The 26998-nt window shown below is 43.9% G+C and overlaps 1 protein-coding gene across 3 annotated transcripts in view; it reads right to left on the bottom strand.

Moving 5' to 3' along the window:
• CTIF (cap binding complex dependent translation initiation factor) overlaps positions 1–26998 on the bottom strand; it is a 280974-nt gene that overhangs the window by 187981 nt on the left and 65995 nt on the right. For all 3 annotated transcript variants that reach the window (XM_069746637.1, XM_069746645.1, XM_069746629.1), the window contains one exon: positions 8032–8108. In XM_069746637.1, the coding sequence (XP_069602738.1) occupies positions 8032–8108 (77 nt within the window). The remainder of the gene's footprint in view (positions 1–8031; positions 8109–26998) is intronic.

Below are 26998 nucleotides of genomic sequence, written 5' to 3'. Positions count from 1 at the left end.
GAGTAACTGCTTATTTTACTAACATGACCACCGCAGGAGAAATTAAGGTGTTATCAATAAAAGGTGCTTGCTGTGACCTCCAGGGATAGAGTAACTTAGTAGCTGCTCTTCCCACATCTTAGGTGCAGACAACAATATTTTCGGTCCAAGTGTCAACTGACAAAACATCGGATCGCACTAGGATCAATGTTATTCTATGGGGCTGTGCACATTTCAGACTATTTCGTCGGACGCAGTATTCCCAAGGAAAAAAATTGCAGCATGCCCTATCTGCATCCGATATTAAGATCGCACTTGGTCATGTAAGTCCATCTGCCCATGGAACGAAAAAAATAAAAGAACTTGGAGTGCACTGAGATGTCATGCACTGATAGAATAGAGAACACTCCGACCAACACTCCGACCAACACAATCGACCAACACAATCGACCCAACTAGAGTATTTGGTATGTGCTTTCTTAAAACCAGACATTTCTTTTAATTTCATAGAATATCTCATCATTGAGGGACGGACCTCTGTCTGGTCACTTGCTCCTGGTGCAGAGTTGGCAATGCAGTTACTCCTCAAGTAAGTCTATGGAACTCGGAGGAGGGTAGTAGGCTGGCAGTGGTGCGACAGTTTAAATACCCGGGCATTCAGGTGTCACTCACGATTTCGAGCTATGCAGATCTGAATCCAATTCCACTGCTGAGTAAGTTTAGGAGTAAAGTAGGGGCATGTTGTAAACGATCTTTCAGTAAAGGGAAGAATTAATTTGATTAAGATGATTTTGATGCCCCAACTGTTGTGCGTCTTGCACAATGCCCCTATCTGGTTCCCTAGGCGGTGGTTTCGTACTATTGACTATATTTAGGGATATTGTGTGTGTGTGTGGGGGGGGGGAAGCAGCCGAGAATCAGACTTGAGATATTGCAGAGGCCCAAGGATGGAGGGGGACTGGCGCTTCCGAACCCTTAGCTGCTCATGGCCAACAGATGAGGGGGTGGAGGGATGTGTCTGAGGAAGGTTCAATACAAAGGGTCTTGGTCCAGGTGATGGGGAGGGATCCCTTGGTTCAGGGGTTGGAGGCAGGAAGTTTCAGGAAGATGGGTTTGGTGTATCCTACTTTAGCGCTCAGACAAAGTCTGGGAGGCAATTAAAAAGATTAGGGGTTTGGAGCACTTGACAATTTTTTCCCCGATATGGCAAAACGAGACTAGCGGAATTTGTTAAAATGGGAGAATTTAAAAATTGGATGAGACTGGGAATACTATAGTATAGTATAGTACATGGTTCAGGTGCAGGACACGCAGGGACTGGTGCCCTTTGGAAAGTTGCAGGAGGATTACGGGCTACCGGAGGTCTGCAGATTTCAATATGGGCAGTTTCGGCTTACCTATGTTACGCAGAGCAAGACGATGAATATGGAGATTCACAAGGATATATTGATTGATTATGTCTGCGCAGAGGGGGGAACAAAAGGGGTAGTGTCGGGTATTTATAAGGAACTAATGCATACTTTTATAAATAATTATCCTATTAGAGCACAGGGGAAATGGGAGGAGGAATTGGGTAGGATAGAGACGGGGTCCCCAACTCCAGTCCTCAAGGCCCACCAACATGTCATGTTTTCAGGATTTCCTTAGTCTTGCACAGGTAATAATTGCATCACCTGTGCAATGCAAAGGAAATCCTGAAAACATGACCTGTTGGTGGGCCTTGAGGACTGGAGTTGAGGACCCCTGGGATAGAGGAACATAAATGGGAAGGGATTATGGAATATATACCCCAACTATCACTGAGTGAGCCGGGAAGACTCTCGCAGATATACAGTGCCTACAAGTAGTATTCAACCCCCTGCAGATTTAGCAGGTTTACACATTTGGAATTAACTTGGCATTGTGACATTTGGACTGTAGATCAGCCTGGAAGTGTGAAATGCACTGCAGCAAAAAAGAATGTTATTTCTTTGTTTATTTTTTTTTTTTAAATTGTGAAAAGTCTTTTCAGAGGGTCATTTATTATTCAACCCCTCAACCCACCAGAATTCTGATTGGTTCCCCTAAAGTATTAAGAAGTAGTTCAGGCACAAAGAACAATGAGCTTCACATGTTTGGATTAATTATCTCTTTTTCCAGCCTTTTCTGACTATTTAAGACCCTCCCCAAACTTGTGAACAGCACTCATACATGGTCAACATGGGAAAGACAAAGGAGCATTCCAAGGCCATCAGAGACAAGATCGTGGAGGGTCACAAGGCTGGAAAGGGGTACAAAACCCTTTCCAAGGATTTGGGCCTACCTGTCTCCACTGTTGGGAGCATCATCCGGAAGTGGAAGGCTTATGGAACTACTGTTAGCCTTCCACGGCCTGGACAGCCTTTGAAAGTTTCCTCCTGTGCTGAGGCCAGGCTTGTCCGAAGAGTCAAGGCTAACCCAAGGACAACAAGGAAGGAGCTCCGGGAAGATCTCATGGCAGTGGGGACATTGGTTTCAGTCAATACCATAAGTAACGTACTCCACCGCAATGGTCTCCGTTCCAGACGAGCCCGTAACGTACCTTTACTTTCAAAGCGTCATGTCAAGGCTCGTCTACAGTTTGCTCATGATCACTTGGAGGACTCAGACTGACTGGTTCAAGGTTCTCAAGATCGAGATCTTTGGTGCCAACCACACACGTGACGTTTGGAGACTGGATGGCACTGCATACAACCCCAAGAATACCATCCCTACAGTCAAGCATGGTGGTGGCAGCATCATGCTGTGGGGCTGTTTCTCAGCCAAGGGGCCTGGCCATCTGGTCTGCATCCCTGGGAAGATGGATAGCACGGCCTACCTGGAGATTTTGGCCAAGAACCTCCACTCCTCCAGCAAGGATCTTAAGATGGGTCGTCATTTCATCTTCCAACAAGACAACGACCCAAAGTACACAGCCAAGAAAACCAAGGCCTAGTTCAAGAGGCAAAAAATCAAGGTGTTGCAGTGGCCTAGTCAGTCTCCTGACCTTAACCCAATTGAAAACTTGTGGGAGGAGCTCAAGATTAAAGTCCACATGAGACACCCAAAGAACCTAGATAACTTGGAGAAGATCTGCATGGAGGAGTGGGCCAAGATAACTCCAGAGACCTGTGCCGGCCTGATCAGGTCTTATAAAAGACTATTATTAGCTGCAATTGCAAACAAAGGTTATTCCACAAAATATTAAACCTAGGGGTTGAATAATAATTGACCCACACTTTTATGTTTAAAATTTAACTGAGCAACAAAACTTTTTGGTTTGTAAGATTTATGCATCTGTTAATAAATCCTGCTCTTGTTTGAAGTTTGAAGGCTCTAACTTATTTGCATCTTATTAAACCTGCTAAATCTGCAGGGGGTTGAATACTACTTGTAGGCATTGTATGTGCTCCATAGAGTATATAGGACTCCTGAACGGCTGTATAGAGCGGGTCTTAGACAGAATTCTGAGCGTCCTCGGTCCCGGGGGCTGGAATTCTTCATATGTAATGGCAGTGTCCGAGTCTGTACCCATATTGGACAGCGGTGCTTAATGCCATTGGGGGAGCGTATGGCTGTAGGATTGAGAGGGATCCTGTGGTGTGTATACTGGGATATGTGGAGGAGGTCCAGGTACATAATAAATATAAGGTGGCAATAGCTAGATTATTATATATTGCGCGGAAACTTATCGCCAGATACTGGATAAATGAAGATCCACCGACGTTGAGGGAATTTTTCAGACAGTCTGACTCTATTTTGAATATGGAAAAAAACATTTATGTTAAGAGAAAAGGTATAAGAACATTTGAGACACTATGGACACCTTGGGTGGAGAGAAGATGACCCTGAATGTAGGTTTATTCGCATTATTCGCTGCTCTTGTATGTAATGGGGGAGGGAGGAAGGGAATTTCTGAAACTAATGACGATTGTTAATGTTGTTCTCATTGCGATTTTTGTTTTATTGCTTTGTACCTTGAATTTGGTTAAATAAAAATGTATGATAAAAAAAAAAAAGTAAATCTATGGAAAAATGGTAAAGGCCCGATGAACTCAGCCATTCCTCTATCTCTCGCATAGGTCATTATAAACAGGTCAATAAATAGGACCGGCACTGTAGACATAAAACAATGACATGATTACATCATGGGGGCTTCCTATCCATAGAGACTGTCTTGATTATTTAAGTGGTGGTCTCATTTTCTTAAACGGGTGTAGCTGCAAAGTGCTTGGAAAAAAAACACAACAACTTTGCAATTTACTAATTAATAATCCTCTCCGCTCTCAAAAATGGAGGAATTTTTAATCCAATGGTTTAGTGTTCATTGGAGAGGTTGCAGGCCACTTCTTCAGCCCGTCAGCGGTGGTCGGTATCTTAGGCAAGGAGCACTGCGCTTACAAGCTTTTTGCAAACGCTGCTCTGAAGTCGGCTTCAGAACCGCTGAGCTCTTTCGATGTTGCAGAAGCAAAAATACCTCCGTCTGCTGCAAAGGGGAAGCGCAAAGCTTGGCCTAGAGCAGGGGTGTCAAACTGCGTTCCTCGAGGGCTGCAAACAGGTCATGTTTTCAGGATTTCCTTGTACTGCACAGGTGATAATTTAATCACCAACTCATTATTTGTGAAGGTGATTAAATTATCACCTGTGCAGTACAAGGAACTCCTGAAAACATGACCTGTTTGCAGCCCTTGAGGAATGCAGTTTGACACCCCTGGCCTAGAGCCACTGCCATGCCGCTGGTCTAAACTGTCAATCACCAGGATCGCACCGCCCCCAGCAAACAGGAAGCTGGGGGGCAGATGAGTGGTGCGCTCCTGAAGATAGAATTTCAGAATTAACTATTTATGGCATGGTTTCAAAAAGCTGAAAATGGAGGTTTTTCCAAACTTGGAAGAAAAAAAAGACAAAACCCTTCCGAATCCAAATGATTGATCACTCAATGCTTAAAAATGCAAAAACTATGCCCCAGTTCCTCTAATAATAATATCTCACGGATGAAGGATGAACCTTACAGCTTGCAGCCCGGCACAGTACACAGCGCGTGCACACACCAGACCTGTTTTGTGTCAGGCCGATGCATCTGCTCGGAAAACTTTGGGCACCCGTCCAAATCATGTGCAGAGAAGAATGGCTTTAAATGAGCGGCCTTTAATCATGAGAAGGAATAAAACAAGTTACGAGCACAAATTTGACATATAAAGGAGAAAAAGTTTCTCTTTATGGGAAGGAGACAGAATCTGGAGTAATTGAGAGCATGTGTGCGGACATAAAGGATGTACAGTGTTCTGCTGCGCGGCCATCCTCGCTCTGCGCTCACCGCCGGCTCCCTCTACAAGCTCAAAATGAAATCCATGCAAAATTTAATGGGAGGGAATCTTTCATCCCAAAACGTAGGAATTTGCGTTTGAATAAAAAAAAGAAAAAAAAAAAAGAAAAGAATAAAGTCCGAAACAAACCATGCCGATTGAATTGTAGTTTATTTCATGTGAATTTAGCCCAAAGTCAGATCGTGTCATACTGGAAAACTGCAATTTTCTTATATACTGGGAAAAGCAGAAGTAGGAAGAACTGATATTGCACCAACATATTCTGAAGCACTGTACAAAGACTGCAGTCTCTAGGTTGCGTCCCAGACCCCGGGTGCTGACAATCTAATAATGATATTGACTCGTCACCTTTGCGCTGCATACTCCAATGTGTTTGAGCTTAATGATTAAAAAGGCTAAAGAAAGTCTAAAGGTACCTTCACACATAATGATTTCGTTAACGATATCGTTGCAACGTCACGCTTTTTGTGACGTAGCAACGATCCCGCTAACGATCTCGTTATGTGTGACAGCGACCAGCGATCAGGCCCCTGCTGGGAGATCAGGGGAATGATCAGGACCTTTTTTTGGTCGCTGATCACCCGCTGTCATTGCTGGATCGGCGTGTGTGACGCCGATCCAGGGATATGTTCACTGGTAACCAGGGTAAATATCGGGTTACTAAGTGCAGGGCCGCGCTTAGTAACCCGATATTTGCCCTGGTTACCATTGTAAAAGTAAATAAACAAAAACAAAACAGTACATATTCACATTCCGATGTCTGTCACGTCCGCCGGCGTCCGCTTCCCTGCACTGACTGTGTCAGCGCCGGCCGTAAAGTAGAGCACAGCAGTGACGTCACCGCTGTGCTCTGCTTTACGGCCGGCGCTGACAGTCAGTGCAGGGAAGCTGACGCCGGGGGACGTGACAGACATCGGAATGTGAGTATGTAGTGTTTTGTTTTTTTTTTTTACTTTTACAATGGTAACCAGGGTAAATATCGGGTTACTAAGCGCGGCCCTGCACTTAGTAACCCGATGTTTACCCTGGTTACCCGGGGACTTTGGCATCGTTGAAGACCGTTTCAACGATGCCGAAGTCGTTCCCCTGATCGTTGGTCGCTGGAGAGAGCTGTCTGTGTGACAGCTCCCCAGCGACCACATAATGACTTACTGTATCGTATCGCTGGTTGTGATCGTTGGTAAGTCGTTTAGTGTAACGGTACCTTAAGAAGGGTTTGTCCACTTTTAGTGACAATTTGTTTTTTTCTTTCAATGAATGTATTGGGGGGAAAAAAATCATTTTGCATCTTGACTTTTTCAGACTTTCTTTGCACATTTAACTTTGATGTGGCCGGTGGTCATAAACTCAGCTCATTCTGCAGCGCAACACGGAGGCTAAAAAAGGCAAATGATGCAAAAATTTTAATGAAACCGAATTGCAAAAATGATTTTTAGCTCGTATTACTTGGATGTAAGTTATACATTTAAAAAAAAAAATTAAAATTCCCGAAAGGTGGACCATCCCTTTTAAAATGGCTTATTCAGGCTTACGATAACAATGACTTATTTTAATGGTTTAACATTTTCAGTTCTGGTAGCGGTCAGATGTAAGAAGTAAACAGCTCCACTCACTGTGTAATGGCCATTACTGGGTACTGCAGCTCAGCGCCTATTTACGCACCGCTGAAACAGGGGGCTGAAGACCACTAATTAAATTGAGAGGCAGTTTGGAGCCGACCGGGCAGTTTGGAGCCGACCAGGCAGTTTGGAGCCGACCAGGCAGTTCGGAGCTGACCAATTGGAGCCGACCGGGCAGTTTGGAGCCGACCAGGCAGTTTGGAGCCGACCGGGCAGTTTGGAGCCGACCGGGCAGTTTGGAGCTGACCAATTGGAGCCGACCGGGCAGTTTGGAGCCATCCAATTGGAACCGACCGGGCAGTTTGGAGCCATCCAATTGGAGCCGTCCAGGCAGTTTGGAGCCGTCCAATTGGAGCCGTCCGAGCAGTTTGGAGCCGTCCAATTGGAGCCGTCCGGGCAGTTTGGAACAGTTACTGTTGCTACTTCTGTGGAACTGATGGAAGTAGGTTGGGGGGGTGGGGGAGGATGTCCCTGCACACTAATTCCAACCAATCAGGACAGACGGCACCAGAATGGTGGTGACACCCCCCCGCACAGGGAAAATGGTACCGCCCAGTTGTCAATAGTCATGAAAGTTCAGGAGGAATAACAGAAGAACGGCGCAACCTAGAGTTCTAAGGAAAATGTCTTCAGCATTGGTATTTTGAGGACTTTAAGCATTTACCAAAACAGACATGTCAGAAAGGCTGGCAGGTTCTCCTTAAAGGGGTCAAATGAGAATAGAAAAACATGGTTGCTTTTTTTAAAAAAAAACCACAGCACTTGATGATGGGCTGTATCGTGTCTTGTACTGTAGTTTGGCCTTATTTTCTTGAGTTATATACCAGATTACAAGAGTGGCGCTAGAACAATACAACCAGGTTCTTCTAAATATCCTTGCAAGTTCATCTCAATCTTCAAATCAAGGGTATGAGTGCAAAGGTGAGGGAAAGGACAAAAGACAAAAAAAAAAAAAAAAAGAAAAGAGAAAGAAAGAAAAAGAAAAAGAAAGAGAAAAAAAGAAAAAGAAAGAAAAAAAGAAAAATAGAAAGAAAAAAAAGAAAGTGAAGGAAAAAGAAAATCAAGAAAAAAAAAAGAGAAGACAGGTAATATAGTGCTTGTGATCTTACCTTCGGTCGTTTCTTTTCCTTCGGAATAACTTTTTGGTGTGCGCTATCTCGGCTTCGTGGGGCAGTGGGTGATATCCCTGGGGGAAAAGAAAAAACAAACAAAAAACAGAGCATGGAGTGATTTTGCTTTAGTAAACCACTGCTGACATAACGGCATCGAGCGGCTCAGGGCAATCACTTTTGGACGAGCGGCTCAGGGCAATCACTTTTGGACGAGCGGCTCAGGGCAATCACTTTTGGACGAGCGGCTCAGGGCAATCACTTTTGGACGAGCGGCTCAGGGCAATCACTTTTGGACGAGCGGCTCAGGGCAATCACTTTTGGACGAGCGGCTCAGGGCAATCACTTTTGGACGAGCGGCTCAGGGCAATCACTTTTGGACGAGCGGCTCAGGGCAATCACTTTTGGACGAGCGGCTCAGGGCAATCACTTTTAGACGAGCGGCTCAGGGCAATCACTTTTGAGCGGCTCAGGGCAATCACTTTTGGACGAGCGGCTCAGGGCAATCACTTTTGGACGAGCGGCTCAGGGCAATCACTTTTGGACGAGCGGCTCAGGGCAATCACTTTTGGACGAGCGGCTCAGGGCAATCACTTTTGGACGAGCGGCTCAGGGCAATCACTTTTAGACGAGCGGCTCAGGGCAATCACTTTTGAGCGGCTCAGGGCAATCACTTTTGGACGGCAGTTCTTCGACAACCGCTCCACAGACTGACACGAGTTGTCAGTTTTCCAGGGTGCACAGCCGGCTTTGCAGAAAACCTCTACATAGTGAAGTCTGTCACAATGGCAGAATGTCCTCATTTTAATAGAAAAATGAATGAATACAGTGACACAATGAACCTGTCAAGGACTCCAAGAGCCCGAAGCTCCATACCGGGAGTGGGGGGGCGAGGTCCCGTTTCCTGTCTCTGTGGGGGGTCGGGTCTTTGTACGGTCTCCATACATCTCAAGGTGTCTGCGCTGCCCCTCAGTGTCTCTTATATGCAGCTTCCAGCGGTGTTATTCTGCTATTTGCAGGGCTGGCATTGCTGTCACCTAAGAGTCAGACTGCAGCAGGTTTGCATTGAGGATCTACAAAGTACTGACTTTAGGGGGGCGAATAGTTATGTACACTGAAGTTTTCACTTATTTTGTCCTTATTTGTTGTTTGCTTCACAGTTGTAGGCATGTTCTTTACATTAACTTATGAGAACCCTAAAAAAAAAAAAACAAAATCCATTTTGTGAGGAAGCAAAACACAAAAAATGTTAAGGGGGGTTTGAATACTTTTACAAACCACTGTTGATTTGTTTGTTTTTTTCATTTACTTAGTGTAAATGCTGCTGTTCTCCTGAATCCAGCCTGGTTTTTAATTTGTACTTGCTGCTCACCAAGCCCGAGATACGGCCCCTCTCTTCTCTGCATATAAATCTAATCTTTTTATCCAACTGGGTGTGGTCTCAACAAATACATCCTCGGAGAAGAGCTGATGACTACACCCACTTAGTAAGAGACTAGCATTACATACATACGGCCATATCTCTGGAAGAGAGGAGCATGAACAAAAGAAAAACTACACCAATGTCAGGAGAAGGGCAGCATTTATGACATGTAAAAAGATGACATTTTTGGAAGTGATAGGTCCTCTTTAAAGAAGGTTTTCAAAGCTGCTAGATTGCGCTCATAAAGTATAATGCCAACAAAAGTGTCCCCCAAATACAGTATGATACCCCCACAGCACAGTATGATGACCCTACTGTACAACCCCCCTTATCAAACCCACGGCAAAGTATGGCGACCTCAACATAGTATGATGCCACAACTGGGATCCCCACACAGCCCTCCACACATGGGCCCCATATAGTATAATGGGCCCCACACAGCCCTCCACACAGTATTATGGGCCTCATATAATCCCCATACAGAATAATGCCCTCATAATCCCCCATGTAGTGTAATGGACCCAACATAATCCCCTATACAGTATAATGGGCCCCACACAGGCCTCCAAGCAGTATTATGGGCTTCATATAACCCCCATACAGTATAATGCCCTCATATAATCTCCCATATAGTATAGTTTATTTTGATGACTACAATAAATTACAAAAAACTCTATTTAAGTTAAGTGCCTAAGTTTATGTCTTTCACCGTACAGTATAATGGCCCCACGTAGTCCTCCATACAGTATAATAGTTCCTACTTAAACCCCCATACAGTATAATGGGCCCCACACAGTAGAATGGGCCCCATATAATCCCACATACAGTATAATGGGCCTAATACAGAATAATGGCTCCACACAGTATAATGGGCCCCATATGATTCCCCATACAGTATAATGGGCCTCATACAGCATAATGGCTCCACACACTCCTCCATAGAGTATAATGAGCCCCACAATAGGTCCTCAATACAGTATAATTAAAAAAAAAACTCCTCTCCAGTGCCATTAATCACCCTGCAGGACAGATTTAGTCCTCAAGTCCATAGTTTCACATGTATTGATTAGACTGAATGGGTCTAAATTGAGACAGCGGCTTCTTTATCCAGCATACATTAACAGTATGTGCACACGTATTAGCAGCATTTTTTAAGCGCAATTTTGTCAGAAAAAATGCAACATTTCCTAAACAAAAAAAGAATGAGATTTCTTAAATTTGATGAACACCGCTTAATTTTTCCTGCCAAGAGAAACGTTTTTGGTTCACAGATGTCTGCAGCAAATACTAAATGTATACACATGTGTATGGGGGGGATGGCACCGAGACCCGCAAAGTACCGTGACAAATTGCAAAAAAAAAAAATTCCAACTGGTTCCAACTTGTTTGTCGCGGTTGCGGGAACTTGTGAGTTGCAATGAAACCCCATTGACTTGCATTATGCAAAAAGTGTTATCGCCGAAGTTGCTGCAAAGCCCGAGCCTAAGCGTCCCGAACCTCGAAACAGACGCACATCCAAAGACGTAGATTTTCTTGGTGACGCAGCTTTGGAGGTGTAAGGAGTGGAACACTTTCGGGCAGGAAGGAGGGGCAGCGGTAAGGTCAAAATTGCCAAAGTGGGGAGAGTCGGAGAAGGAATTTCTTTACGCAGGAGATTAGTATTCGCCTTATTAGGACAGCAGTGTAATGAGAACACAAAGTGGAAGAACAAATATTAAAAACACTTTTTTCTTAAAGAAACAGATCCCATATCACCGTCTCCTGTAGAAGGGTCTCTGGGCGAGTATTCGTTTCGCTCTCGCCCGTTGCGTACTGACCTTTTCAACCTCCGCCCCAATTGCAAAAAAACAATTTTTTTTTTTCTTTCCCCCTCCCTCTGGAGATGTTCCGAGCTAATGAAAAAGCAATTATGCTGAAGACTTTCTAGCAGAGCTCAATGTTTTACAGATCATCCGGTGATACAAAAGAGCCGTCAAATGAAGAAAAGCAACACTTCCAACATGAAAGCGTCTGCTTCTACTTACAACAAAGGCCCTTGGATGCGGTACAGAAACAGCTCATTAAAGAGGCTGGTTGCAAGATTCGGCCTTCCCTAGCCCATACTCTCATTTCTTTAACAACCTTTTTCCCACAAACATACAGAAAAAAAAAGTAATAATATAGGAAAAAATAAAAAATAAATATGGTGCCTTAAAAGAGGTTTTCCGCTTGGACATTTCCTAGGAACGCCAATTCAGGAAGATCGTGCTTTAAAAATGAGCGATAGAAGCAGCTTCTTAATATTCACACTTAAAGGTGACCTTAAAAAAAAAAAAAAAAAAGTACACCAGCCTCGCATAAGATCATTGGACGTGACGACTAAGTTGACGTAATGCGTGGTTGATTTGTCGGGGAAATTATCTACGGCTTTGTCCCGCATTTCACGATCAAATCCGCGACTGCTACATTTAGATTTTGCAGCGGATTGCCAATAGAGCCCTTAAAGGGATTTTTACTTTAAGAAAATGGACCCCAGAACTCTTTGTTTATTATACGTGCATTAAACAGGGCAGGAACTCGCTATTCGGACTCTAGTCATTGTGTTCTAGCTGCAGAGGAGACGCGATGACTACAGCGCGCGTCACCGCTGCAGGCAATCATTGCTGGAGTAGACAAAATCAAGCAGCTCAGCGATCGTCTGCAGCGGTGATATGCGCTGTAGTCATGCCATCATTGCTACAGGGAAAATAGACACGAGAGCAGCGGTGGAGAGCCAAGTTCAATTTCACTATCGTCTCTGTTTCAATTAATTTAATTAAAAAAAAAAAATTCTATTTGTGCCTGGAAACCATCAGCAAGCTGTTAATACAACAATCAATTATACTTTATGTCTCAAATTGTGAACATAATATGACATAAATAACATCACTTTTCCCCCCTTATCCCTCCCCCCAAAAAAAATAAATTAGCACTTTTTTACTGGCAGGAAACAAAAAGAATTCTGCTCCTGGAGACCATCAACAAGCTGTTAATGTATTAGTCATTCCTCTATTGTGTTTCATCTTGTGAGAGCAGTATGGTGTGGTATAGACAACATCACTACCCAAAGGAAAAAAGTTATTAGTCTTCACTGGCAGAAAACAAAGAATTTGGTTCCTGCCTAGAAACCATCAACAAGTTGTTGCTAAAGCATCATTTAACTTTGGATTAGGTCTTATCTTGTGACTGTGCTGTGGCTTAAACCCCTCCCTCCCTCCCGCAACCCAAAAAATTATAATAATAATAATAATAATAATAATTATTGCTCCTTTTTACTAGCAGAAAATAAAAAGAAATTTGTTACTGGAAACAGCCAACAAGCTGTTTTTAATGATTGTTAATAATAATAATAATATATTATTATTATTATTATTATTATTATTGTCTCATCTTGTGAGTGTAATGTGGCAGAGACAAAATAACTACCCACACAAAATAATAATAAAATAGTTATTGCTCTTCATTCACAGAAGACACAGAATTCTGTTCCTGCCTGGAAACCATCAACAAGCTGCTGTTAATGTATAAATTAATTCTATTTAAGGTCTCCTTTGAGTGTAGCGTGGCATACCCAACAATACAAAGAAAACGAAAAAAAAGTTTTTGCTTTTTTTATTCTAAACCGGCAGAAAACAAAAATAAAATTGTGTTCCTGCTTGGAAACCATCAGCAAGCGGTTATTAATGTATCATTTAGTTTTATATTATGTTTCACTGTTAAAATTAAACAAAGAAAAGCTACAAAATGCAAAATAGTAAATATTTATATGAAAAGTTAAAAAAAAAAATCCAAGCACAAAGCGTTCCTCGTGAACGCCATCCATGGAGTAGCGTGGATTTGTATGGAGAGGTACATACAATGAGTCACGCTTCCGAAACCTGGCAATAGAAAGCTGAAAGATCCGAGTAATTGAGGAAGTTGAACTGTGATTGTATTTGTTCCAGCTGCATATACATTAACTCTTAGGGCCACAGCTGGGAGCCGCGGCCGAGCGTCTGTACGGAGGGGACGCACAGGAGAAACACCCTCCTCCCGGATATCCAGCAATCCTCTACAAAGCTCAGTAAAGAGCAAAATACATTTCATAGGTTCTGAGGTTCCTCCATTATCAGAGAGTTTCTGAATTTCTCATTATGTTTTTTTCGGACACTCAATATTTATTAGATTTTGTACAAGTTTAATGAGTTTGTGTTATCAGCATTTACATGGACCATAAGGATCTGTGAAATGTTCACTGCTGTGCGGAGCTCATGGTACAAAGAAGAGGAGGAGGTGAGCTGTGACATCAGCTATTGTGAATGGTGGATTCTGTGTTATCTACTGTATATAGAGGTGTTATCAGTCATTGTACAGGAGGAGGAGGTGAGCTGTGACATCACCTATTGTGAATGGTGGATCCTGTGTTATTTACTGTATATAGAGGTGTAATCAGTCATTGTACAGGAGGAGGAGGTGAGCTGTGACATCACCTATTGTGAATGGTGGATCCTGTAGTATCTACTGTATATAGAGGTGTTATCAGTCATTGTACAGGAGGAGGAGGTGAGCTGTGACATTCCCTATTGTGAATGGTGGATTCTGTGTTATCTACTTGTATATAGAGGTGTTATCAGTCATTGTACAGGAGGAGGAGGTGAGCTGTGACATCAGCTATTGTGAATCGTGGATCCTGTGTCATCTACTGTATATAGAGATGTTATCAGTCATTGTACAGGAGGAGGAGGTGAGCTGTGACATCACCTATTGTGAATGGTGGATCCTGTGTTATCAGCCATACAGGAGGAGGAGGTGGTGAGCTGTGACATCACCTATTGTGAATGGTGGATCCTGTGTTATTTACTGTATATAGAGGTGTAATCAGTCATTGTACAGGAGGAGGAGGTGAGCTGTGACATCACCTATTGTGAATGGTGGATCCTGTAGTATCTACTGTATATAGAGGTGTTATCAGTCATTGTACAGGAGGAGGAGGTGAGCTGTGACATTCCCTATTGTGAATGGTGGATCCTGTGTTATCAGCCATACAGGAGGAGGAGGTGGTGAGCTGTGACATCACCTATTGTGAATGGTGGATCCTGTGTTATTTACTGTATATAGAGGTGTAATCAGTCATTGTACAGGAGGAGGAGGTGAGATGTGACATCACCTATTGTGAATGGTGGATCCTGTAGTATCTACTGTATATAGAGGTGTTATCAGTCATTGTACAGGAGGAGGAGGTGAGCTGTGACATTCCCTATTGTGAATGGTGGATCCTGTGTTATCTACTGTATATGGAGGTGTTATCAGTCATTGTACAGGAGGAGGAGGTGAGCTGTGATATCACCTATTGTGAATGGTGGGTCCTGTGTTATCTACTGTATATAGAGATGTTATCAGTCATTGTACAGGAGGAGGAGGTGAGCTGTGACATCACCTATTGTGAATGGTGGATCCTGTAGTATCTACTGTATATAGAGGTGTTATCAGTCATTGTACAGGAGGAGGAGGTGAGCTGTGATATCACCTATTGTGAATGGTGGATCTCATATTATCTACTGTATATAGAGGTGTTATCAGTCATTGTACAGGAGGAGGAGGTGAGCTGTGACATCACCTATTGTGAATGGTGGATCCTGTGTTGTTTACTGTATATAGAGGTGTTATCAGTCATTGTACAGGAGGAGGTGAGCTGTGATATCACCTATTGTGAATGGTGGATCCTGTGTTGTCTACTGTATATAGAGGTGTTATCAGTCATTGTACAGGAGGAGGAGGATGTGAGCTGTGATATCACCTATTGTGAATGGTGGATCTCATATTATCTACTGTATATAGAGGTGTTATCAGTCATTGTACAGGAGGAGGAGGTGAGCTGTGACATCACCTATTGTGAATGGTGGATCCTGTGTTGTCTACTGTATATAGAGGTGTTATCAGTCATTGTACAGGAGGAGGAGGATGTGAGCTGTGATATCACCTATTGTGAATGGTGGATCTCATATTATCTACTGTATATAGAGGTGTTATCAGTCATTGTACAGGAGGAGGAGGTGAGCTGTGACATCACCTATTGTGAATGGTGGATCCTGTGTTGTCTACTGTATATAGAGGTGTTATCAGTCATTGTAATTGAATCTGTGAACTGGAGATGTGGAATAGTCTTATGTACCGATCCGAACCAGAAGTGTCAAACTATTTTGAGGCTCAGTTTGAAAACTGCAATATTTCAGGATTTTAATAGACATTGACAGAGAAAATAAAATAAAATGAGTGACACACATTTGCCATCAGAGAAACAACAGGAAGCGACAGAACGTTTCCAATATGGAGGATCTCATACCAGTTGCTGGAGGGGCGAGGTTTCAGTATAACGTTAGGGGTAAGCTTACACCTCGGGGTGGTCCCAGCACCTGTCACTGCGAAGTGCAGCTATGCACTGACACCATAGACCTGCACAGTGGCCGGACAATGGCAGGAAGAGGGTGGGCGAGGGAGCGTCACACGCTCACCCCAGCATTGTTCCCAGTCCTGCAGCCCGCTTCCTCGCCACGCGCTGCCTCTCCGGCTAAAAGTCACATCGGCCGAGCGAAGAGTCATTCATAAATACCTGCGGCTCATCACGTACACCGGCTCTCTGCTAAAAAGGAAACCCAACAAAGCAAAGTTTTTATGTCTTTATTAATTGTTCCAAAAAGTAGAACTTGGCAAATTATCTGAGGTGGCCAGAAATTCCAGACTTCGAAAACAAAGTGGAAAAATGGGGGCAGGCGCAGGTCAAAGGAATGAAGATATTACATGTAATTTAAAAATAGGCATTAAATACCGTACAGGCACGAAGACACCGAGTCCGCCACTCAATATCTGCGGATTGTGGAAAAGAAAATGATCCATGATAACAAGTATAAAAGATCGTAGAATTCCTTCATCACTGGATGTAATTTCAATACACATGTACAAACTTATACTATACGAGATGGTGGCCCGATTCTAACGCATCGGGTATTCTAGAATATGCATGTCCACGTAGTATATTGCCCAGCCACGTAGTATACAGCACAGAGCCACGTAGCATATTGCACAGCCCACGTAGTATATTACCCAGTCACGTAGTATATTGCCCAGCCACGTAGTATATTGCCCAGTGACGTAGTATATTGCCCAGCTATGTAGTATATTGCCCAGTCACGTAGTATATTGCCCAGTCACGTAGTATATTGCCCAGCCACGTAGTATATTGCCCCGCCACGTAGTATATTGCCCATCCACGTAGTATATTGCCCAGCGATGTAGTATATTGCCCAGCCACATAGTATATTGCCCAGCCACATAGTATATTGCCCAGCTATGTAGTATATTGCCCAGTCACGTAGTATATTGCCCAGTCACGTAGTATATTGCCCAGCCACGTAGTATATTGCCCATCCACGTAGTATATTGCCCAGCTATGCAGTATATTGCCCAGCCACGTAGTATATTGCCCAGCTATGTAGTATATTGCCCAGTCACGTAGTATATTGCCCAGCCACGTAGTATATTGCCCATCCACGTAGTATATTGCCCAGCTATGCAGTATATTTCCCAGCCACGTAGTATATTGCCCAGCTATGTAGTATATTGCCCAGCCACGTAGTATATTGCCCAGCCACGTAGTATATTGCCCAGCTATGTAGTATATTGCCCAGCCACGTAGTATATTGCCCAGCTATGTAGTATATTGCCCAGCCACGTATGACACAGGTTAAAAAAATTAAAAATAAACATATACTCACCTTCCGCAGGCACGTTGTAGCACGGTCGCCTGTGTGGGGTGCAGGCGGCATCTTCCGGTCCCAGGGTGTGCTGACGTCGCGGTCACATGACCGTGTCGCGGTCACAAGACCGGCGCACAGGCCTTGTGATGATGTCGCGGTCACATGACCGTGACGTCATGGCAGGTCCTTCTGCCAGACCATCTGTGCGACCGAAACATGCCGGTTGCATTGCGAGGAGCGGGAAAGGCGGCGTAGGTGAGTATATAATCATTTTTTATTTTTTTTAATTATTTTTAACATTCAATGTTTTTACTATTGGCGCTGCATAGGCTGCGTCAATAGTAAAAAAAAACTTGGTCACACAGGGTTAATAGCAGCAGTAAAGGACTGCATTACACCGCGGCATAACGCGGTCCGTTACCGCTGCCATTAACCCTGTGTGAGGGCAGACTGGAGGGGAGTATGCGGGCGCCGGGCAGCGAGTGCGGGGAGTAAGGAGCGGCCATTTTCTTCCGGACTGTGCGCGTCGCTGATTGGTCGCGCCAGCCATGACAGGCAGCTGCCAAAACCAATCAGCGAACGAATAACCGTTACAGACAGACAGAAGGACAGACGGAAGTGACCCTTAGACAATTATATAGTAGATACCCCTTTATATAGAAAATAGCTTCAAATCATACTCTGCCCATTATCCCGCAACATGCAGGAGGCTCCAGGAATAGGAGAAGTCCTCCAGGACTACAGAATGAGCAATTAACTACCCCACACCCTGCCGAAAGCACCCGATACAAGAGAGTCTGGAAATATGTAGAAGAACAGGGCAGCGGGGAGGCAGAGCAAGGGCAGCGGGGAGGCAGAGCAAGGGCAGCGGGGAGGCAGAGCAAGGGCAGCGGGGAGGCAAAGCAAGGGCAGCGGGGAGGCAAAGCAAGGGCAGCGGGGAGGCAGAGCAAGGGCAGCGGGGAGGCAGAGCAAGGGCAGCGGGGAGGCAAAGCAAGGGCAGCGGGGAGGCAGAGCAAGGGCAGCGGGAAGGCAGAGCAAGGGCAGCGGGGAGGCAAAGCAAGGGCAGCGGGGAGGCAAAGCAAGGGCAGCGGAGAGGCAGAGCAAGGGCAGCGGAGAGGCAGAGCAAGGGCAGCGGGGAGGGAGAGCAAGGGCAGCGGGGAGGCAGAGCAAGGGCAGCGGGAAGGCAGAGCAAGGGCAGCGGGAAGGCAGAGCAAGGGCAGCGGGGAGGCAGAGCAAGGGCAGCGGGGAGGCAAAGCAAGGGCAGCGGGGAGGCAAAGCAAGGGCAGCGGGGAGGCAGAGCAAGGGCAGCGGAGAGGCAGAGCAAGGGCAGCGGAGAGGCAGAGCAAGGGCAGCGGGGAGGCAAAGCAAGGGCAGCGGGGAGGCAAAGCAAGGGCAGCGGGGAGGCAGAGCAAGGGCAGCGGGGAGGCAGAGCAAGGGCAGCGGGGAGGCAGAGCAAGGGCAGCGGGGAGGCAAAGCAAGGGCAGCGGGGAGGCAAAGCAAGGGCAGCGGGGAGGCAGAGCAAGGGCAGCGGAGAGGCAGAGCAAGGGCAGCGGAGAGGCAGAGCAAGGGCAGCGGGGAGGCAGAGCAAGGGCAGCGGGGAGGCAGAGCAAGGGCAGCGGGGAGGCAGAGTAAGGGCAGCGGGGAGGCAGAGTAAGGGCAGCGGAGAGGCAGAGTAAGGGCAGCGGAGAGGCAGAGGAAGGGCAGCGGAGAGGCAGAGGAAGGGCAGCGGGGAGGCAGAGCAAGTGCAGCGGAGAGGCAGAGCAAGGGCAGCGGAGAGGCAGAGTAAGGGCAGCGGGGAGGCAGAGCAAGGGCAGCGGGGAGGCAGAGCAAGGGCAGTGGGGAGGCAGAGTAAGGGCAGCGGGGAGGCACAGCAAGGGCAGCGGGGAGGCAGAGCAAGGGCAGCGGGGAGGCAGAGCAAGGGCAGCGGGGAGGCAGAGCAAGGGCAGTGGGGAGGCAGAGCAAGGGCAGCGGAGAGGCAGAGTAAGGGCAGCGGGGAGGCACAGCAAGGGCAGCGGGGAGGCAGAGCAAGGGCAGCGGGGAGGCAGAGCAAGGGCAGCGGGGAGGCAGAGCAAGGGCAGTGGGGAGGCAGAGCAAGGGCAGCGGGGAGCAGGGACTGGACATGGAACGCATTGCATCAAAAGGGCTAGTGATTACTGCATCTCTCCTCCTGGCAGGACGCTTTTCTAAACTGAACGTAAAAAAAAAAAAAAAAAACGAATACACATTATTGTTGATGGTCAAATCTATCACTTTCAGGAGGGCCGGCCAACCATATGATGTGCATGGCGGATTTCCTACTGTCCCCAGTAGGGAGAAAAGGATTGGGCATGTTGAATTGCACTGCCCAATCACTTTTTGCTCACTGTGGTGTTTGAGGTGTCAGTAAACAGCTTACTCCACTCTCCCCATTGAAAATGTATGCATGCTCATCGGAGCATAGCGTGCACATGTAGGAATAAGAGGGGAGAAGGGATCATTAGATGGCTCGTACAATGGTCTGCAATCTTTAAAGGGGCCTTCTCATCTTATTAAATAGGTACAGTTGCAAAAATCTTGTAAAAAAAAAAGTTTACTGCTCGGCACGGTACATAGGGCTATCAGAGGTGGTCGGGTTCTCAGGCAAGAAGCATGTGCGTGCAAGCTCTATGCTATATAGCTTGTAAGCGCTGCTCTGAAGCTGGCTGGATCATGGAGTCAGTGGACCTGAGGCCAATCAATCAATCATGCACAATCATGAAGGCGGTAATATGACGGCTGAATGACTTGCCTAATCTGCTGTAACACAGGTGTAGCGATTGCATGCAGCAACCAGTAGAGGGAGCTCACGGTATACCAATTTATACAGAAATTCTACACTGATTAGCTCCCTCTAGTGGTGGCTGAAGATAGTCAGAATTTTGCAATTCACTTAAAAAAATTGTAGCTTTGTGAACCCCAAAAATGTAGACCCTATAGTGACATATGATAAAGCCAGGCTAAATAGGAACTGTAATAAAGCATTAGTGCATTCAGTGCAGATCTCAATGGCAGCTATTTTGATCTATGAATTTTATGAAGAATAAATTCACCCAGAAAAAAAACGTATCACAGCAGAAAACCCATTTTTGAACGTGTCGCTTGTCGCGTCTGATTAGCGCTGCCCATGGGCACGTACTACAGGCATCGTACCGGCCCTCGGGGGCTAGCGGCAGACCCAAGCCGGTGCAGGGACCCCCTCTATCCGGTGTCCCATGATGAGGATCCGTGCTCACATTTACTAGGTCACGTTCTAAATTCAACCTTTTACCTGGCGGCGGCGGCGGACAGGAAGCCGGCGGTGTAAAGAAATCCTAGTCTCTTACATTGTGACTATTAATAAACCAGGGAGGAAATGCTGCGAGGGGACGGCGAGGACTTTCCTAGCAATGGCAGGCGCTCGCAAGGAGCAGGAAACGCTCCGCTGCATTATTTCCTCTGGCCGCCTAGGATTGTTTGATTGAATTGAAAAAATAAAAGGTTTCTCAGGATAGATAAAACTCGGGATTTATTTCCCATAGACACAAACATGGAGGGGAGGAGGGGAGAGGGGTCTGCGGGCGCCACCGACAATGGGAAGCAGAAAGAAGCAGATATGGAGCTCCCCTGTCACTGACGACGGCCGGGAACAGTCTGGGAAAAAGAAACAATAACACATTATAAGGAGAAGGGTTTCTTCAATGGAGACGGAATTAAACTCAGAGCGGGGAAGTGTAATGCAACTGTAACGTGCACAAGCCGCCTTGGCGCTCAGGAAGGAGGCGGCACGTGAAAAATACCGCTACTAGACCGCCAGCAGCAGAGAATATACATAGGGGCAGTATTATAGTAGTTATATTCCTGTACATAGGGGCAGTATTATAGTAGTTATATTCCTGTACATAGGGGCAGTATTATAGTAGTTATATTCCTGTACATAGGAACAGTATTATAGTTATAGTAGTTATATTCTTGTACATAGGGGCAGTATTATAGTAGTTATATTCTTGTACATAGGAGCAGTATTATAGTTATAGTAGTTATATTCTTGTACATAGGGGCAGTATTATAGTAGTTATATTCTTGTACATAGGGGCAGTATTATAGTAGTTATATTCTTGTACATAGGAGCAGTATTATAGTTATAGTAGTTATATTCTTGTACATAGGGGCAGTATTATAGTAGTTATATTCTTGTACATAGGGGCAGTATTATAGTAGTTATATTCTTGTACATAGGGGCAGTATTATAGTAGTTATATTCTTGTACATAGGGGCAGTATTATAGTAGTTATATTCTTGTACATAGGAGCAGTATTATAGTAGTTATATTCTTGTACATAGGAGCAGTATTATAGTAGTTATATTCTTGTACATAGGGGCAGTATTATAGTAGTTATATTCTTGTACATAGGAGCAGTATTATAAGAGTTATATTCTTGTACATAGGGGCAGTATTATAGTAGTTATATTCCTGTACATAGGGGCAGTATTATAGTAGTTATATTCCTGTACATAGGAGCAGTATTATAGTAGTTATATTCCTGTACATAGGAGCAGTATTATAGTAGCTATATTCTTGTACATAGGAGCAGTATTATAGTTATAGTAGTTATATTCTTGTACATAGGGGCAGTATTATAGTAGTTATATTCTTGTACATAGGAGCAGTATTATAGTAGTTATATTCTTGTACATAGGGGCAGTATTATAGTAGTTATATTCTTGTACATAGGAGCAGTATTATAGTAGTTATATTCTTGTACATAGGGGCAGTATTATAGTAGTTATATTCTTGTACATAGGAGCAGTATTATAAGAGTTATATTCTTGTACATAGGGGCAGTATTATAGTAGTTATATTCTTGTACATATGAGCAGTATTATAGTAGTTATATTCCTGTACATAGGAGCAGTATTATAGTAGTTATATTCTTGTACATAGGAGCAGTATTATAGTAGTTATATTCTTGTACATAGGGGCAGTATTATAGTAGTTATATTCTTGTACATAGGAGCAGTATTATAGTAGTTATATTCTTGTACATAGGGGCAGTATTATAGTAGTTATATTCTTGTACATAGGAGGCAGTATTATAGTAGTTATATTCTTGTACATAGGAGCAGTATTATAAGAGTTATATTCTTGTACATAGGGGCAGTATTATAGTAGTTATATTCTTGTACATAGCGGCAGTATTATAGTACTTATATTCTTGTACATAGGAGCAGTATTATAGTAGTTATATTCTTGTACATCGGGGCAGTATTATAGTAGTTATATTCCTGTACATAGGGGCAGTATTATAGTAGTTATATTCTTGTACATAGGGGCAGTATTATAGTAGTTATATTCTTGTACATAGGAGCAGTATTATAGTAGTTATATTCTTGTACATCGGGGCAATATTATAGTAGTTATATTCTTGTACATAGGAGCAGTATTATAGTAGTTATATTCTTGTACATCGGGGCAGTATTATAGTAGTTATATTCCTGTACATAGGGGCAGTATTATAGTAGTTATATTCCTGTACATCGGGGCAGTATTATAGTAGTTATATTCTTGTACATAGGAGCAGTATTATAGTAGTTATATTCTTGTACATCGGGGCAGTATTATAGTAGTTATATTCTTGTACATAGGAGCAGTATTATAGTAGTTATATTCCTGTACATAGGGGCAGTATTATAGTAGTTATATTCTTGTACATAGGAGCAGTATTATAGTAGTTATATTCTTGTACACAGGGGCAGTATTATAGTAGTTATATTCTTGTACATAGGAGCAGTATTATAGTAGTTATATTCTTGTACATAGGAGCAGTATTATAGTAGTTATATTCTTGTACATAGGAGGCAGTATTATAGTAGTTATATTCTTGTACATAGGAGCAGTATTATAAGAGTTATATTCTTGTACATAGGGGCAGTATTATAGTAGTTATATTCTTGTACATAGCGGCAGTATTATAGTACTTATATTCTTGTACATAGGAGCAGTATTATAGTAGTTATATTCTTGTTCACAGGAGGCAGTATTATAGTAGTTATATTCTTGTACATAGGGGCAGTATTATAGTAGTTATATTCTTGTATATAGGGGCAGTATTATAGCAGTTATATTCCTGTACATAGGGGCAGTATTATAGTAGTTATATTCTTGCATATAGGGGCAGTATTATAGTAGTTATATTCTTGTACATCGGGGCAGTATTATAGTAGTTATATTCTTGTTCACAGGAGGCAGTATTATAGTAGTTATATTCTTGTACATAGGGGCAGTATTATAGTACTTATATTCCTGTACATAGGGGCAGTATTATAGTAGTTCTATTCTTGTACATAGGGGCAGTATTATAGTAGTTATATTCTTGTACATAGGGGCAGTATTATAGTAGTTATATTCTTGTACATATGAGCAGTAGTTATATTCTTGTACATAGAGGCAGTATTATAGTAGTTATATTCTTGTACATAGGAGCAGTATTATAGTAGTTATATTCTTGTACATATGAGCAGTATTATAGTAGTTATATTCTTGTACATAGGAGCAGTATCATAGTAGTTATATTCTTGTATATAGGGGCAAAATTATACAGGTCCTTCTCAAAAACATTAGCATATAGTGTAAAATTTCATTATTTACCATAATGTAATGATTACAATTAAACTTTCATATATTATAGATTCATTATCCACCAACTGAAATTTGTCAGGTCTTTTATTGTTTTAATACTGATGATTTTGGCATACAACTCCTGATAACCCAAAAAACCTGTCTCAATAAATTAGCATATTTCACCCATCCAATCAAATAAAAGTGTTTTTTAATAACAAACAAAAAAACCAACAAATAATAATGTTCAGTTATGCACTCAATACTTGGTCGGGAATCCTTTGGCAGAAATGACTGCTTCAATGCGGCGTGGCATGGAGGCAATCAGCCTGTGACACTGCTGAGATGTTATGGAGGCCCAGGATGCTTCAATAGCGGCCTTAAGCTCATCCAGAGTGTTGGGTCTTGCGTCTCTCAACTTTCTCTTCACAATATCCCACAGATTCTCTATGGGGTTCAGGTCAGGAGAGTTGGCAGGCCAATTGAGCACAGTAATACCATGGTCAGTAAACCATTTACCAGTGGTTTTGGCACTGTGAGCAGGTGCCAGGTCGTGCTGAAAAATGAAATCTTCATCTCCATAAAGCATTTCAGCCGATGGAAGCATGAAGTGCTCCAAAATCTCCTGATAGCTAGCTGCATTGACCCTGCCCTTGATGAAACACAGTGGACCAACACCAGCAGCTGACATGGCACCCCACACCATCACTGACTGTGGGTACTTGACACTGGACTTCAGGCATTTTGGCATTTCCTTCTCCCCAGTCTTCCTCCAGACTCTGGCACCTTGATTTCCGAATGACATGCAAAATTTGCTTTCATCAGAAAAAAGTACTTGGGACCACTTAGCAACAGTCCAGTGCTGCTTCTCTGTAGCCCAGGTCAGGCGCCTCTGCCGCTGTTTATGGTTCAAAAGTGGCTTTACCTGGGGAATGCGGCACCTGTAGCCCATTTCCTGCACAAGCCTGTGCACGGTGGCTCTGGATGTTTCCACACCAGACTCAGTCCACTGCTTCCTCAGGTTCCCCAAGGTCTGGAATCGGTCCTTCTCCACAATCTTCCTCAGGGTCCGGTCTCCTCTTCTCGTTGTACAGCGTTTTCTGCCACATTGTTTCTTTCCAACAGACTTAACATTGAGGTGCCTTGATACAGCACTCTGGGAACAGCCTATTTGTTGAGAAATTTCTTTCTGGGTCTTAAGGTACCGTCACACATAGCGACGCTGCAGCGATACCGACAACGATCCGGATCGCTGCAGCGTCGCTGTTTGGTCGCTGGAGAGCTGTCACACAGACCCCTCTCCAGCGACCAACGATCCCGAGGTCCCCGGTAACCAGGGTAAACATCGGGTAACTAAGCGCAGGGCCGCGCTTAGTAACCCGATGTTTACCCTGGTTACCATCCTAAAAAGTAAAAAAAAACAAACACTACATACTTACCTACCGCTGTCTGTCCTCGGCGCTCTGCTTCTCTGGTCTGGCTGTGAGCGCCGGGCAGCCAGAAAGCAGAGTGGTGACGTCACAGCCAGTACAGGAGGAGTGCAGAGCACAGCGCTGGAGGACAGACGGCTGTAGGTAAGTATGTAGTGTTTGTTTTTTACTTTTAGGATGGTAACCAGGGTAAACATCGGGTTACTAAGCGCGGCCCTGCGCTTAGTTACCCGATGTTTACCCTGGTTACCAGCAAAGATATCGCTGAATCGGTGTCACACACGCCGATTCAGCGATGTCTGCGGGGAGTCCAGCGACGAAATAAAGTTCTGGACTTTCTTCCCCGACCAGCGATCTCCCAGCAGGGGCCTGATCGCTGCTGCCTGTCACACTGGACGATATCGCTAGCCAGGACGCTGCAACGTCACGGATCGCTAGCCATATCGTCTAGTGTGACAGTACCTTTACCCTCTTGCTTGAGGGTGTCAATGATGGCCTTCTTGACATCTGTCAGGTCGCTAGTCTTACCCATGATGGGGGTTTTGAGTAATGAACCAGGCAGGGAGTTTATAAAAGCCTCAGGTATCTTTTGCATGTGTTTAGAGTTAATTAGTTGATTCAGAAGATTAGGGTAATAGGTCGTTTAGAGAACCTTTTCTTGATATGCTAATTTATTGAGACAGGTTTTTTGGGTTATCAGGAGTTGTATGCCAAAATCATCAGCATTAAAACAATAAAAGACCTGACAAATTTCAGTTGGTGGATAATGATTCTATAATATATGAAAGTTTAATTGTAATCATTACATTATGGTAAATAATGAAATTTTACACTATATGCTAATTTTTTGAGAAGGACCTGTAGTAGTTATATTCTTCTACATAGGGGCAGTATTATAGTAGTTATATTCTTGTACATAGGGGCAGTATTATAGTAGTTATATTCTTGTACATAGGGGCAGTATTATAGTAGTTATATTCTTGTACATAGGGGCAGTATTATAGTAGTTATATTCTTGTACATAGGGGCAGTATTATAGTAGTTATATTCTTGTACATAGGGGCAGTATTATAGTAGTTATATTCTTGTACATAGGGGGAGTATTATAGTAGTTATATTCTTGTACATAGGAGCAGTATTATAGTAGTTATATTCTTGTACATAGGAGCAGTATTATAGTAGTTATATTCTTGTACATAGGGGCAGTATTATAGTAGTTGTGTTATTGATGAAGGTGGTATAATTATTACATATACATTCTTCTAGTCACTGCAGTAATAGTTGTATTCTTGTTAATAAGGAACAGTAGTTTTTTTTTGTTGAGCACAAGAGAAAATAAACCTGAAATCTCTGATTCATCAGAAACCTGACAAAACATGGGGACTTTTTTATTTTTATGGAAATTTATTTTCATAGGAACTGAAACCGTGACAACTTCAGAAAGCAGAATAGTTCCCAGTTCGCCCAGTCCCAGGGACATCAGAGCCTCCTCCCAGGTTCTTCCCAGCAATGCTCCAGTGTCTAGGGGCTGATCAGCTGAAGTGTAATGGAGCCTTGAATAAACATTTCACACACTTTAGTGTCTTCAGAGGTTTGCAGAAGTGTTTCCTGTCTACTGATACACTGAGCATACAATACATGTCAATCAAGGGTCACTTCCACTGCTGTGAGCCCACCTAGAAAACTTCCAGAGTGAGGAGCCGGGTCACTGATCTACTGGAGGTGCTGATGTCAGATCAGAGACCTCACA

Source organism: Ranitomeya imitator, chromosome 1, assembly GCF_032444005.1.
Source record: "Ranitomeya imitator isolate aRanImi1 chromosome 1, aRanImi1.pri, whole genome shotgun sequence".
NCBI classification, from domain to species: Eukaryota; Metazoa; Chordata; class Amphibia; order Anura; family Dendrobatidae; genus Ranitomeya; species Ranitomeya imitator.
The sequence above is the reverse complement of the archived record's forward strand: the minus strand, read 5'-3'. Positions and strand labels throughout refer to the sequence as shown.